Source organism: Rhinatrema bivittatum, chromosome 10 (genome assembly GCF_901001135.1).
Source record: "Rhinatrema bivittatum chromosome 10, aRhiBiv1.1, whole genome shotgun sequence".
Classification (NCBI taxonomy): Eukaryota; Metazoa; Chordata; class Amphibia; order Gymnophiona; family Rhinatrematidae; genus Rhinatrema; species Rhinatrema bivittatum.
Genome location: NC_042624.1, coordinates 72,526,892 through 72,539,272, shown reverse-complemented (window position 1 = coordinate 72,539,272; position 12,381 = coordinate 72,526,892). Strand labels below are relative to the sequence as shown.

The window sequence follows — 12,381 nt, the reverse complement described above, 5'->3', positions numbered from 1 at the left end:
CTCCCTTCTCTCCTCAGTCCAGTGCCAAATACACAGTTGAAATCATTGTAATGTGAAACACCCAGGAGGCCAGCACTGGTAGGAGTATGAGCATGTTAGAACCACTGAGCTGCTAGTGCTACTCATTAGAAAAGAGAGAGGTGCAAGCATTGATGTGGCAAGCCATTTTTATTTTTTGGAAGGGGACAATTTGTCAACAAGCCGGAAGTTATGCACATATATACACATGTGCGAGTTTAAAAAAAATGGGGTGGAATTCGAAGGCAGGGCATGAGAAAAAGACGCAGTGAAATATAACAGAGCAAGACAAATACCTCAAAAATATAAATAATGCACAATGAGCAGCCATTTATCAGTAGATATAAAGTTCTAAAACATGGAGTTTAGAAGGAAGCATTTATTTACAAAAAAAAGAATAGATGCATAGAACATCCACCCTGTAGTGACAATAGGGAAAAAATAGTAATAGAATTCAAGACAACATGGGACAAGTGCACAGAATGTTTAGTGGTGGTGAAACAAGGGTAGATTTCATGCATGGCACTGCAGTGGGCAGGGAAAATGGGCAAACTAGATGGCTTGGTGGTCACTATCTTCTGTCACTATTATAGCTGGGTTAGATAAATATCACAAAAAAGCAATAGATCAGGCCTGTAATTATGAGCATTTAAATAATGTCAAAATGCAATGAAAGGAGTCAGAAAAAGGGCATAAAATTAGCAAAATAATTATTGGAATATTCAGGGACAGAGGGTTGCACTAGCATTAATTTGTTCTTCAATGTAACCAGAATACATATCAATGAAAATGATTTTACAAATACATTGAGGACCGAATTTAAAAAGCGTTGCTTATGCTAAAAAGCCCATACACGCCAGTATGTGGGCTGCACGCGAACGATGCATATTTTAAAAGCCGGAAGTTATGCACATATATACACATGCGCGAGTTTAAAAAAAATGGGGTGGAATTCGAAGGCAGGGCATGGGTATTGTGGATGATCTTGAGATTGACTGGACAAACTGGTGGACTAATTTGAAAAACTGGGAATGTCCCTTGCATATGCATATTTTAAAATCTGTACATATGCATGTTAAAGCCAGCAAAGACTTATGGGAGATATGCAAACTAGGTTTGCTCCAGTAACTTTTTAAAATTAGGAGCATACTTATGTGCAGTAGGTGTATTTTAAATCATATGTGCACAAGTATGCACAAGATTTAAAATTCAAGCACATCTCCGCTTGCGTGCCAATACATGCATGTATGGGCACATGTGCGCTCCTTTTAAAATTAGGCCGTGAGGTCAATATTCAGAAAAACGGTGAGCAGACAAGTTATCCGACTGAAATTAACCAGATAACTTGTCATGGATAGTACTATTTCTACTACTACAACTTATCACTTCTGTAGCACTACATGAAGAAGATCGGTAAACACCAAGGATATTTTTTTTAGTACCAAACGTCATAAAAAACCCGATTCAGACCAAGTTTCGCTCTATGCTGAGGTGCTTCAAGGGCTATGATTGTAATGCGCAAGGTGATCACCTTGTTGTGATCATGTACTTTAGAAAACAGCTTGATGTTTATCCTTGAGCTGCTTAGGTAGGATTTGATAAATGACATCGGTAGTTGCCTGTAAGCTTCAAATTCATAAGGATTCAATATAAATGATGTCTGTGCGGTGTACAGAAACAGATAAAGGAGGAAGAGGGAAAGTGGGTTTTTGGAAGGAGATAAGGAACTCTGTCTTGGCCATGTTGAGTTTAAGACAGAAACAATGTCAGACAGGCAGGCTGAGATCTGGGACTGGATTCCTGATTAAATTTCTGGTGTTGAGAGGTAAATCTGGGAAGCATAAGCATAAAGATGGTATTGAAAGCCATGAAAGGAAATCAGAGCCCCAAAGGAATTAGTATACAGAGCAAAGAGAAGAGGGCCCAGAAGAGAATCTTGAAGCACACCAATTGATAATGGAATGGCAGTAGAGGAGGATCCACCAGAGGAACACTAAATGTGTAATAGGAGAGGTAAGAAGAGAACAAAGACAGCAGAGAGTCCCGAAATCCAAGTGAGGGCAGAGTATTCAAGGGGTGACCAATAGTGTCAAAAGCAGTAGATAGGTGAAGGGAGATTAAGGACTGACTAAAAGCCTTTGATTTTAGCCATAAACAGGTCATTGAAGACTTTAGCAAGTGCCTTTTTGGTGAAATATAGAGGGTTAAAACTAGACTGGAGTGGAATAAGAATGGCATGAGATAAAAAAAAAAAAGTCAAGACAGCAGTAGTGAACAGCATGTTCACGTAGTTTAGAAGCAAAAGGGAGCACGGAGTTGTGATGATAGTTGACAGGACAGGTAGGGTCCAGTGAGGGTTTTTTGAGGAAAGATGTGATTACAGCATGTTTGAAGGCAGGAGGAACAGCAGCAGTGGAAAATGATACAATGAGGATGTGATAGATGGAAGAGATGACTGAAGTGGAGATACAGCTGAGGAACTGGGTGGGAATGGGGGTCAGAGCAACAAATAGTTGAGTTCTGAGAAGGACAGAAGATGGGCAGTTTCCTTCACTGTGACTTCAGAAAAGGAGAAGAGTGATGGAGGCCAGGGGAAGGGTAGAAGAAAGAAGATGGAGAAAGGGAGGTAGAGGAGACTTGGATGACAAATTAAGGTTAATTTTGTGAATTTTCTCATGAAAGTAGTCAGCTATAGTCTGGGCAGAGAGTGAAGGGCAGGAGGAATTGAGTGTGGCAAACAGACTGCAAGGGCTGGATGCAAGAGTTTGTTAGATGGATGCAGTAGTCTTGCTTGGCAAGTGCAGTAGCAGAATGGAAGGAGGTCAACATGAATTTGGAACATATGAAGCCTGCACGGGCACAGGAGTTTAGTCACAGACATTCTGTAGAGCAGGCACAGGAACGTAGGAAGTGAATTCTAGGAGTGAGCCAACCATTCCCTCAGATACAAAAAACTGAGACAGTGAGCCCTCTGGGTACAGGGAAATATCTACAGTACCTGCATGTAATCCACTTTGAAATGCCTGAAAAGCAGAATATAAATCAATCAAATAAATAAATAAAGCTGGATTTTGGTTGCGACTTATAGGATGGGTAAGGGGAGGAGTAAGAGGGTCTAATGTAGAGGAGAGTAGTGTTATAAGGAAAAACTGCTTTGCCAACTGACTTAAACAATGTAATGGAGGAAAGGAGAGATGAAACAGTAGTGGAGAGGATACAGGGGTTGACAGCCTGGAGATTCCTTTTGGTGGTGACTGGAGGAGGCTATGAAAGAGGGTGGTTTAGTGTGGGAGTTATCAGATGATGGCTTGAGAGAAGAAGATGTTTGAGAGAAAGCAGTTGGAGGAAAAGACTAGATCAGAGCAGTGGCCATACTTGTGAATAAGGGCAGTATAGCAGAGGTGGAGATCAAAGAAGGAGGTTAAGGAAAGGAGTTTTGAAGCATATGAGTCAAGAGGATTCATCAATATGAAGGTTAAAGACGCTAAGAATAAGGGACAGGAAAGATGGGTCAAGGAAGAAGGAAAACCAGTGAGTTAATAAATGACAACTACCAGGAGAGGTAGTGGGGTGAATAAGCAGATGGAGTGGGCCTCAAAGGAAGAAAAAGAGTGGGAGTTAGGTGGAAAAAAGGGTTGAAAACCACGGGGGGAGGGGGGGGGGAAGCAGAGGTCCAATCAACTACCGCAGCCTACTGTGTGGGGTGTATGGGAGAAAAGATAACCTCCATGACAGACAGCAGCAACTGAAGCAGAGTCCTTAGGGGAAAGCCTGGTCTCAGTCAAGTCAAGGAGATGAAGACTATGAGAGATAATAAAAGTCATGAACATAAGAAAGTTTCTTGGAAATAAGAGAGGACATTCCAGAGGAAGTGCAAGAAAGGAAGAAAGGGGGGGGAGGGGAAAGAGTGATAGGACTGGAGGGGTAACAGTTTTATATGGACCAATAGGTTGAAAGTTGCCTTGGAAGGCCAGGATTAAGATTGATATCCCTGGCTGTGAGTAGGAGGAGGAGCAGGAGAATATGTAGAAAGAGGTAAATGCATGACGACAGCGACAAGGATGAGATGCTGTCAGGGAGAGAGAGGATGAGAGGAACAAATCTTTGAAGTTCAAGAGCAGTGCAGATGACAGCATGGTGGATGAGAAGTCTCCTGCTGAACATACTTGCTTAAAGTTATCTGAGTAATTTTACCTGGATATCTTTAAACCTAACTGGAGCAATGTTATCTGCTTAATTTAGCTGGATAACTCTAGGAATGCCTCAGAACAGTTTTAAAGTTGTCCGGATACATGTATCCAGACAACTTGATATTTAACAAGTTGTATTCAGACTAAACTGGTTAAGTATATTTAAAAAAGAAAAAAATCCTTCCAGGCTTTCAGATCCTGCCCCCCCCCCCCCTGGAATATTTTAAGGAACATGTGGGCTAGTGCCCAATCCTCCTCTCAACTCATCCTATCTACACTGGTGGCTACATCCTCCCATTCTTCAAGAGGATGCACCAGCGTGCATCATCCCTTACCAAGTAACGCTGGTAAGAGATGTATCTTCAACAAGTTGGGAAGTCCATACAAGCCCCTTTCAGACTCTAAGAACTTGGTCAGTCCAAAAAAAAAAACCAGTTTCAAAAACATCTGGTGTCATGCCAGCTGATCCCATTGTCCTGGTCATTGCTGACAGGCTGCTGACATCCTTGGCAATGTCTCCCAGATCTTATTCTTCAAGGATGTCTTCTGATCAAAAAGTGCACTGATTCTCTCCACACCAGAAGGTCCTTCTTTTCCTCTGTGAAGCACACATTGTTGCAACAGCATTTCTCCTCCAGATGTTGGCTGCTGGTTCCCACCTGCTTGTCACTCCCAGATGACAGCTATGGGTCCCTACCTCCCTGAGCACTACTCCCATTGTCTGCTCCCCTCCCCTCCCCCCACTACTCTAAATCTTCCACCGCTTTCTTTTCTTCCTCCTTCTAACTGCACCTTCAAGGAGATAGAGCAGCTTTAAAACTAGAACAAGGGGGAAAGCCAACAGTCACTCAGCAGTGCATGATTTGTGGGGAGGAATCTTCGAAGCATACTAATGAAATAGGAGAGTTGGGGCTTCCCAACAGAGAGGTTCCAATAAAAGCAAAAGTAGTTCATGTGCCTATAAGTAAAGAATCACCTGTTTATCCCTATCAACTGAAAAGCAGGTTGTTAATGCAAACAAAAAATAAACTTTGAAATGTCTGTATGCCAACGCCAGAAGTCTAAGAAGTAAGATGGGAGAGCTAGAATGTATAGCAGTGAATGATGAGATAGACGTAATAAGCATCTCAGAGACCTGATGGAAAGAGGATAATCAATGGGACAGTGCTATATCAGGGTACAAATTATGTAGTAATGATAGGGAGGATCAACTTGGTGGTGGTGGAGGGTGCTTTATGTCCGAGATGGCATAAAGTCCAAAAGAATAAAGATCATAGAAGAGACTAAATGCACAGTAGAATCTTTATGGGTAGAAATCCCGTGTGTGCTGGGTAAGAATATAGTGACAGGAGTATATGCCATCCACCTGGCCAAAATGATGAGACAGACAATGAAATGCTAAGAGAAATCAGGGAAGGAAACCAATTTAGCAGTGCAGTAATAATAGGAGATTTCAATTACTCCAATATTGACTGGGTAAATGTAACATTAGGACATGCTACAGAGGTGAAGTTCCTGGATGGATTTAATGACTGTTTTATAGAGCAATTAGATGAGGAACCAATGACAGAGGGAGGTATTTTAGATCTAATTCTTAGTGGAACCCAGGATTTGGTGAGAGAGATAATAGAGGTGGAGCCACTTGGCAATAGTGATCATAATATCATCAAATTTGAACTAATGACTGGAAGGGGCACAATATGTTTATCAAAAGGGAAACTGATAAAATAAGGAAAACAGAAAAAAATGAAAGGTGCAGCTGCAGAGATTAAGAGTGTACAATCGGTGTGGACATTGTTTAAAAAACCATCTGAGAAGCAAATTCCAGATGTATTCCATGCATTAAGAAAAATGGAAGGAAGGCCAAACGATTACTTGCAAGGTTAAAAGGCAAGGTGAAAGAGGCTTTTTTAAGCCAAAAAATGTCCTTCAAAAAGTGGAAGGAACCATCTGAAGAAAATAGGAAAAAACAAGCACTGTCAAGTTAAATGTAAAACATTGATAAGACAGGCTAAGAAAGAATTTGAAATGAAGTTGGCAGTAGAGACAAAAACTCATAATAAAAACTTTCTAAAATATATCCGAAGCGGGAAACCTATGAGGGAGTCAGCTGGACTGTTAGATGATGAGGGGTTAAAGGGGCACTTAGGGAAGATAAGGCCATCACAGAAAGGCTAAATGAATTATTTGCTTCCATGTTTAATAATGAGGATCTTGGGGAGATACTGAATCCGGAGATGGTTTTCAAGGGTGATGATTCGCATGAACTGAACTAAATCATGGTGAACCTGGAATACGTAGCAGGCCAGATTGACAAACTGAAGCATAGAAAATCACCTCAACTGAATGGTATACACCCCAAGGTTCTGAAAGAACTCAAAAATTAAATTTTAGACCAATTAGTACAAATTTGTAACCTATCATTAAAATTGTCTATTCTACCTGGAGCCTGGAAGGTGGCCAACATAACCTCGATGTTTGAAAAAGGCTCTTCTAAAGAACAAAATTACAGAACATTTAGATAAACATGGTTTAATGAGTCAGCCAGCATGGATTAACCAAGGGAAGTTTTGCCTCACAAATCTGCTACATTTTGTTTTGAAGGGGTTAATAAACTGATAGATAAAGGTAAACCAGTAGATGTAGTATTTGGATTTTTCAGAAGGCATATGACAAAGTCCCTTATGAGAGGCTTCTAAGAAAACTAAAAAGTCATGGGATAGGAGAAAATGTCCAGTCATGGACTGCAAACTGGTTAAAAGACAGAAAACAGAGAGTAGGATTAAATAGTTAGTTTTCTCAGTAGAAATAGGTAAACAGTGGAGTGCCTCAGAGATCAGCACTTGGACTGGTGCTTTTCAATATATTTACAAATGATCTGGAAAGATGCAACAAGTGAAGTGATAAATTTGCATATGACACAAAATTATTCAGAGTAGTTAAATCACACGCGGATTGTGATAAATTGCAGGAAGACCTTGTGAGACTTGAAGATTGGGCGTCCAAATGGCAGATGAAATTTGATGTGGACAAGTGCAAGGTGATGCATATAGGGAAAAATAACCCTTGCTGTAGTTACACGATGTTAGGTTCCATATTAGGTATCACCACCCAGGAAAAGATCTAGGCATCATGGTGGATAATACATTTATTTATTTATTTATTTATTTATTTAAGGGTTTATATACCGGAGGTTCCTGTATAATATACATTTCAAATCGTCGGCTCGGTGTACTGAGGCAGTCACAAAAGCAAATGGAATGTTAGGAATTATTAGGAAGGGAATGGTAAATAAAACAGAGAATCTCATAATGCCTCTGTTTCGCTCCATGGTGAGACCGCACCTTGAATACTGTGTACAATTCTGGTCGCCGCATCTCAAAAAAGTTATAATTGCACTGGAGAAGGTGCAGAGAAGGGCGACCTAAATGATAAAGTTGATGGAACGGCTCTCCTATGAGGAAAGGCTAAAGAGGTTAGGGCTGATCAGTCTGAAGAAGAGAGGGCTGAGAGGGGATATGATGGAGATCTATAAAATCATGAGAGGACTAGAACGACAAATAGGAGAAAATTCATCATTATTCGTCACATAAGTAAGTTCTGGAATTCATTTCCAGAGGATGTGGTTAGGGCAGTTAGTTGAGTTGGGATTAAAAAATATTTGGATAAGTTCCTGAAGGAGAAGTCCACAAACTGCTATTAATCAAGCTGCCTTAGGGAATAATGACTGCTATTACTGGCATTAGTAGCATGGGATCTATTTAATGTTTGGGTACTTAACAGATACTTGTAACCTGGATTGGCCACTGTTGAAAACAGGATGCTGGCTTGATGGACTCTCGGTCTGACCCAGTATGGCAACTTCTTATGTTCTTATCCCTAACTCACACATTCAACTCTCTTTCCACTTCATCTCCCCTCCCTGGCTACATTCCACCAACCCTGCACCATATACCTCCTGTCCTCTTTGTCACAACTCATCTGCTTCCCCCTTGTACCCCCTCTGTCATACTCTATTCCCTCCACAGCCATGAATACCCAATTGCTCTCTGGAACATAAACACAAAAGTGGACAAAGAGACAGACAATCACACACTAATAATCAGATACACTTCACTCAAGAACACAGACAAAAGAGAAAAGGATAGGAAACAACAAGAGAAAATCCAGCAACACAAAAGATACCACTCAGCAATTACTAATGAACAACCCCTACCAACTCCAAAAGCTACAAAACCTCCAACTCCTATTCCAGAGCGTGCATAACATCATCCAACACTGACAAAATGGCCATGGGAGAAGCTGCCTTTTACTTCCCTGAAAGGAAGAGTGCCCAATTAAACAGCTGGACATTTATGCACCACCAGTAACATCACAGGTCTAACTAGGCTATTTCTGTCAAACAAAATGGAACCCGAGGCACTTTTCCACTAGCACTGTTTTTTACTATGGTTTTTACATGTTGGTTTTAATGTTGTTTTTGGCATACTTTATGGGTTTACTGCGGATTTTTAACGCTTGTTTGATTTGCATGCTGTTAGTTTGCTGCATCGCACAGGGCCAAAGGTTTTAAACGCAGGCAGTATAAAAAAATCAGTGCTAAAAGTTTGCACTGCTTTTGGCATGGGGTTTTTGTTTTAGTTTTTTTTTACATCAGCTCCTTAGCTGGATAATATTATTCCACTCAATGCCCTTGGCCCACCCCTGACTTACCCTGATAAGATTTTTAGCTAGATAACTAGGGAGCAGCGAAACAGATGGGATTTTCAGAACCCACTATCTGTCTAAGTCCTGAATTTAGTCGGACAAACCCTTTATATATGGATGCCATTATATTTTCAGTCTTACTCAACAAAGCAACAGTCTTTCCTCCTCTTGATGCACAGTAACTATTACAAGTGTAGGTAACTCCAATCCTGAAATGCTACAAAAAGGTGCAGTTTTCCAGAAATCTACAATGAATATGCATAAGGTATATTTGCATGTACTTCCTCAACTATGCAAATACGTAATTTTTCAGTGAAGGAAAAATACTCAAGTCTTGAACATTCCCCAATACATGTCATTTGTCAGACCAAAACCAAAGAATACAAACTTAATTAAGAAAACTGAGCATTTTACCATCTTCCAAGTAGTTCTCCCCATAAATCCAAGACCTTCTCTGGACAGTCCTTAGAAACATCCCCAGTGCCACTGGAGAGTTCATTATCGCTCTCTGCAAGGAAATAGACAGGCACATATTTACATAGGACCCTCTCGGACTACCAGAATGTTTCTATTCTTCAGATTATCAGGTAGACAGAGCATTTCAGATCCGCAATTCAGAGCTTACATTTTCAGAACAGTTCGCTTTGATCCATATTTTGGTTTGCCCTGGTTGGCTGGTTTTGAGTTGCTTGGGGATGTAGGAAGCAGTACAATTTTGTCTTGTTAAATTGAATACTGGCAGACCGAAGTGATAAGGGGTGATGTCTGTCTCCATCTGTTCGTAGGGGGAACATAAACACACGCATTTGGCCTGGTCTGATTGGACTCAAATAAAGGAAATTAGCAGGTAAGACTAAATTTCTCCTTTAAGATGATTTATTTGATGAGTTTTATAAATATAATAGTAGAGTAATTTATTCTGTTAGATAATTTATGTATTTTAGAGATGCTAGGGCTCATGAGGTATATTTATTATTATGTTTTGAAGACACTGGGATACAGCTGGGGGGTTTAATGATATTTGATTTTATTATGTGTAAAATGTTATTTTACGGTTTTCTTTTATATTGTATACGTGATAATGATTTATGATTTTAATTATAAACCACAATTATTAATTTATGAATGGAAGTATATCAAATTCATTAATCTTAAACTTACAATTCAGTAAAGAGGAGAAAATGCCAGGCAGGGTGTCAAACAATGTATGTACAGTAAATGAAAACTCCAGGTGGATTATGGCATTTTTAAAATAAATACATTCCTATAAATTCATGAAAATAGCTATTCAGCTGAAGGATACAGTTATGTACATCCTTCAGATTAATTGTTAACTCATCTTCTTCCAGAAAATATTATTATAGCAAATTCCTTATAATATGAGAAAACACTTTTCCAATAATCTGTATGTGAAATAAAGAAAGAATATAACAGATGCATGTTACATTCAATAAAGAGCATACAGGTACCGTGCAATTTTTTTTAACTTTGTTGTGATACAATTTAGAATTACCATATATACTCATGTACAAGTTGATCCCATGTATAAGTTGAGGGAATGTTTGGGCCCCAAAATCAAAATTTATCTGTCACCAGTGAATAAGTAGAGAGTAAAACCTAGGGGGCTGTCAGAATCCTTTCCTCCCTTCCTCATGTCTGTCCCTGCAATCAGAAACCTTCCCTCCTTCCCCCCATGGCTGCCCCTCATGTCCCTGGTGGTCCAGCGGGGGGGGGGGGGGGCCCAGGAACCATCAGAATTTATTTTTCATCAAAATTAAAAAAAAACACCCCAAAATCCTCCCCAACCCTTCAAACTTCATTAAATATAGAGCCCCCAACCCCCCTAAGACTCATCCAAAGTCCCTGGTTGTCCAGCAGGTTCCTGAGCGAGATCTCCCGCTCCTCGGCCATTGGCTGCCAATAATCAAAATGGCACAGGTGGCCCTTTGCCCTTGCCATGTGACTGGGGCTACCAGTACCATTAGCTGGCCCCAGTGACGTGGTAGGAGCAATGGATGGTCCCTACCATATGACAGGGGCCGGCCAATGGCACCGGAAGTCCTTGTCACATGGTAAAGGCAAAGGGCCACCGGTGCCATTTTGATTACTGGCAGCCAATGGTCCGGGTGCGGGAGATTGCTCCAGGGCCACCTGCTGGACTACCAGGGACTTTGGGTGAGTCTTGGGGGGTCAGGAGGGTGGGGGATTCAGATTTTAATGAAGTTTGAAGGGTTGGGATTGGTTTGGGGGTGTATTTTCTTTTAAACAAACTTTTTACAAAAGAACCTGCGCAACTACTGTATACTATGCATGTATAAGTCAAGCCAGCTTTTTGGGCTTATTTTCTGGCATAAATATCTCGACTTATACACGAGTATATATGGTAAGTCTCCTCTTTCCATACAATTAATCTATAAAACTGAAAGTTCAGGATAAAGTGTTGTACCATAACCAAACCTGCTCAGAAAGATCTTATTTTAACAAGGCATTCACTGTAAGAGAGTATTTGCTCCACTAAAACACACTGCATAGACGTGGAACTTTAAGAACAGTAAATTTACTTATCGTAAATGGTATTTTCCGTAGATAGCAGGATGAATTAAAAATGACATATGGATGATGTCATCCAGTGGCACCAAATGGACCTCTTTCTACTGAACATGGCACAGAAATTTCCACGTGGGCAGTGCCTTGTAAGTTCCCTCAGTCAACTTGAGATCTAAATCTAACTAGGTAGTCAACTCTCTAGGAAGGCAAGTGGGTATTTAGCATGGCTAAGTCATCCTGTTATATTTGGAAAACACTGCTTACGGTAAGAAAACTTGCTTCTTCCATTGATAAGCAGGGCTGAATTAGCCATGACTTGTGGGGTGTCCCAGCTGAAGGCTGCGATGGAATGTTTACTGAAATAGCAACCCGGAGAGTGGACTACTGAGTGAACGGGTTATGCAAAACTGCTTGTCTGAATCTACTGTCACTGTTTGATAGATTGTTCAGACAGTAATGGGACCTAAAGTGACAACCATGTTGCAGCTTTGCAGATGTCTTTGATAGGTACAGCTTGTAGAGGAGCCACTGATGTACCATGGCTCTCACTTGATGTGCCTTGAGAAGAGTCTGTAATTTGGATGTGTGCTAAGGTATAACAATATGCTATACAGTCTGCCAGCCAATTGGACAATGTTCGCTTGGCTACTGCTATGCCTAGTTGGTTTGATTCATAAGAGACAAAGAGCTGTGAAGCCTGATCATAAGGCTGCATTCTTCTTTTGTAACAAGAACAGGGGCAGATTTTAGAAGATTTACATGCGTAGGGGGGATTACGCCCGCCGGGCCTATTTTCAAAAGGCCCGGCGATGCGCGTAAAGCCCTGGGACGCGTGTAAGTCCTGGGGCTTGCAAAAAGGGATGGGGTGTGAGCGGGGCGTGGGCGGGGCCAGAGGCCTCCACACAGCAGGCATAACTTG

General features: G+C 40.9%; 1 protein-coding gene across 1 annotated transcript in view; it reads right to left on the bottom strand.

Annotated features, from left to right (window-relative positions):
- The window catches only part of RABGAP1L (RAB GTPase activating protein 1 like), a 768,100-nt gene that overhangs the window by 560,479 nt on the left and 195,240 nt on the right, over positions 1–12,381 (bottom strand). The window contains 1 exon segment of the mRNA XM_029618149.1: positions 9,330–9,423. Within this exon segment, the coding sequence (XP_029474009.1) occupies positions 9,330–9,423 (94 nt within the window).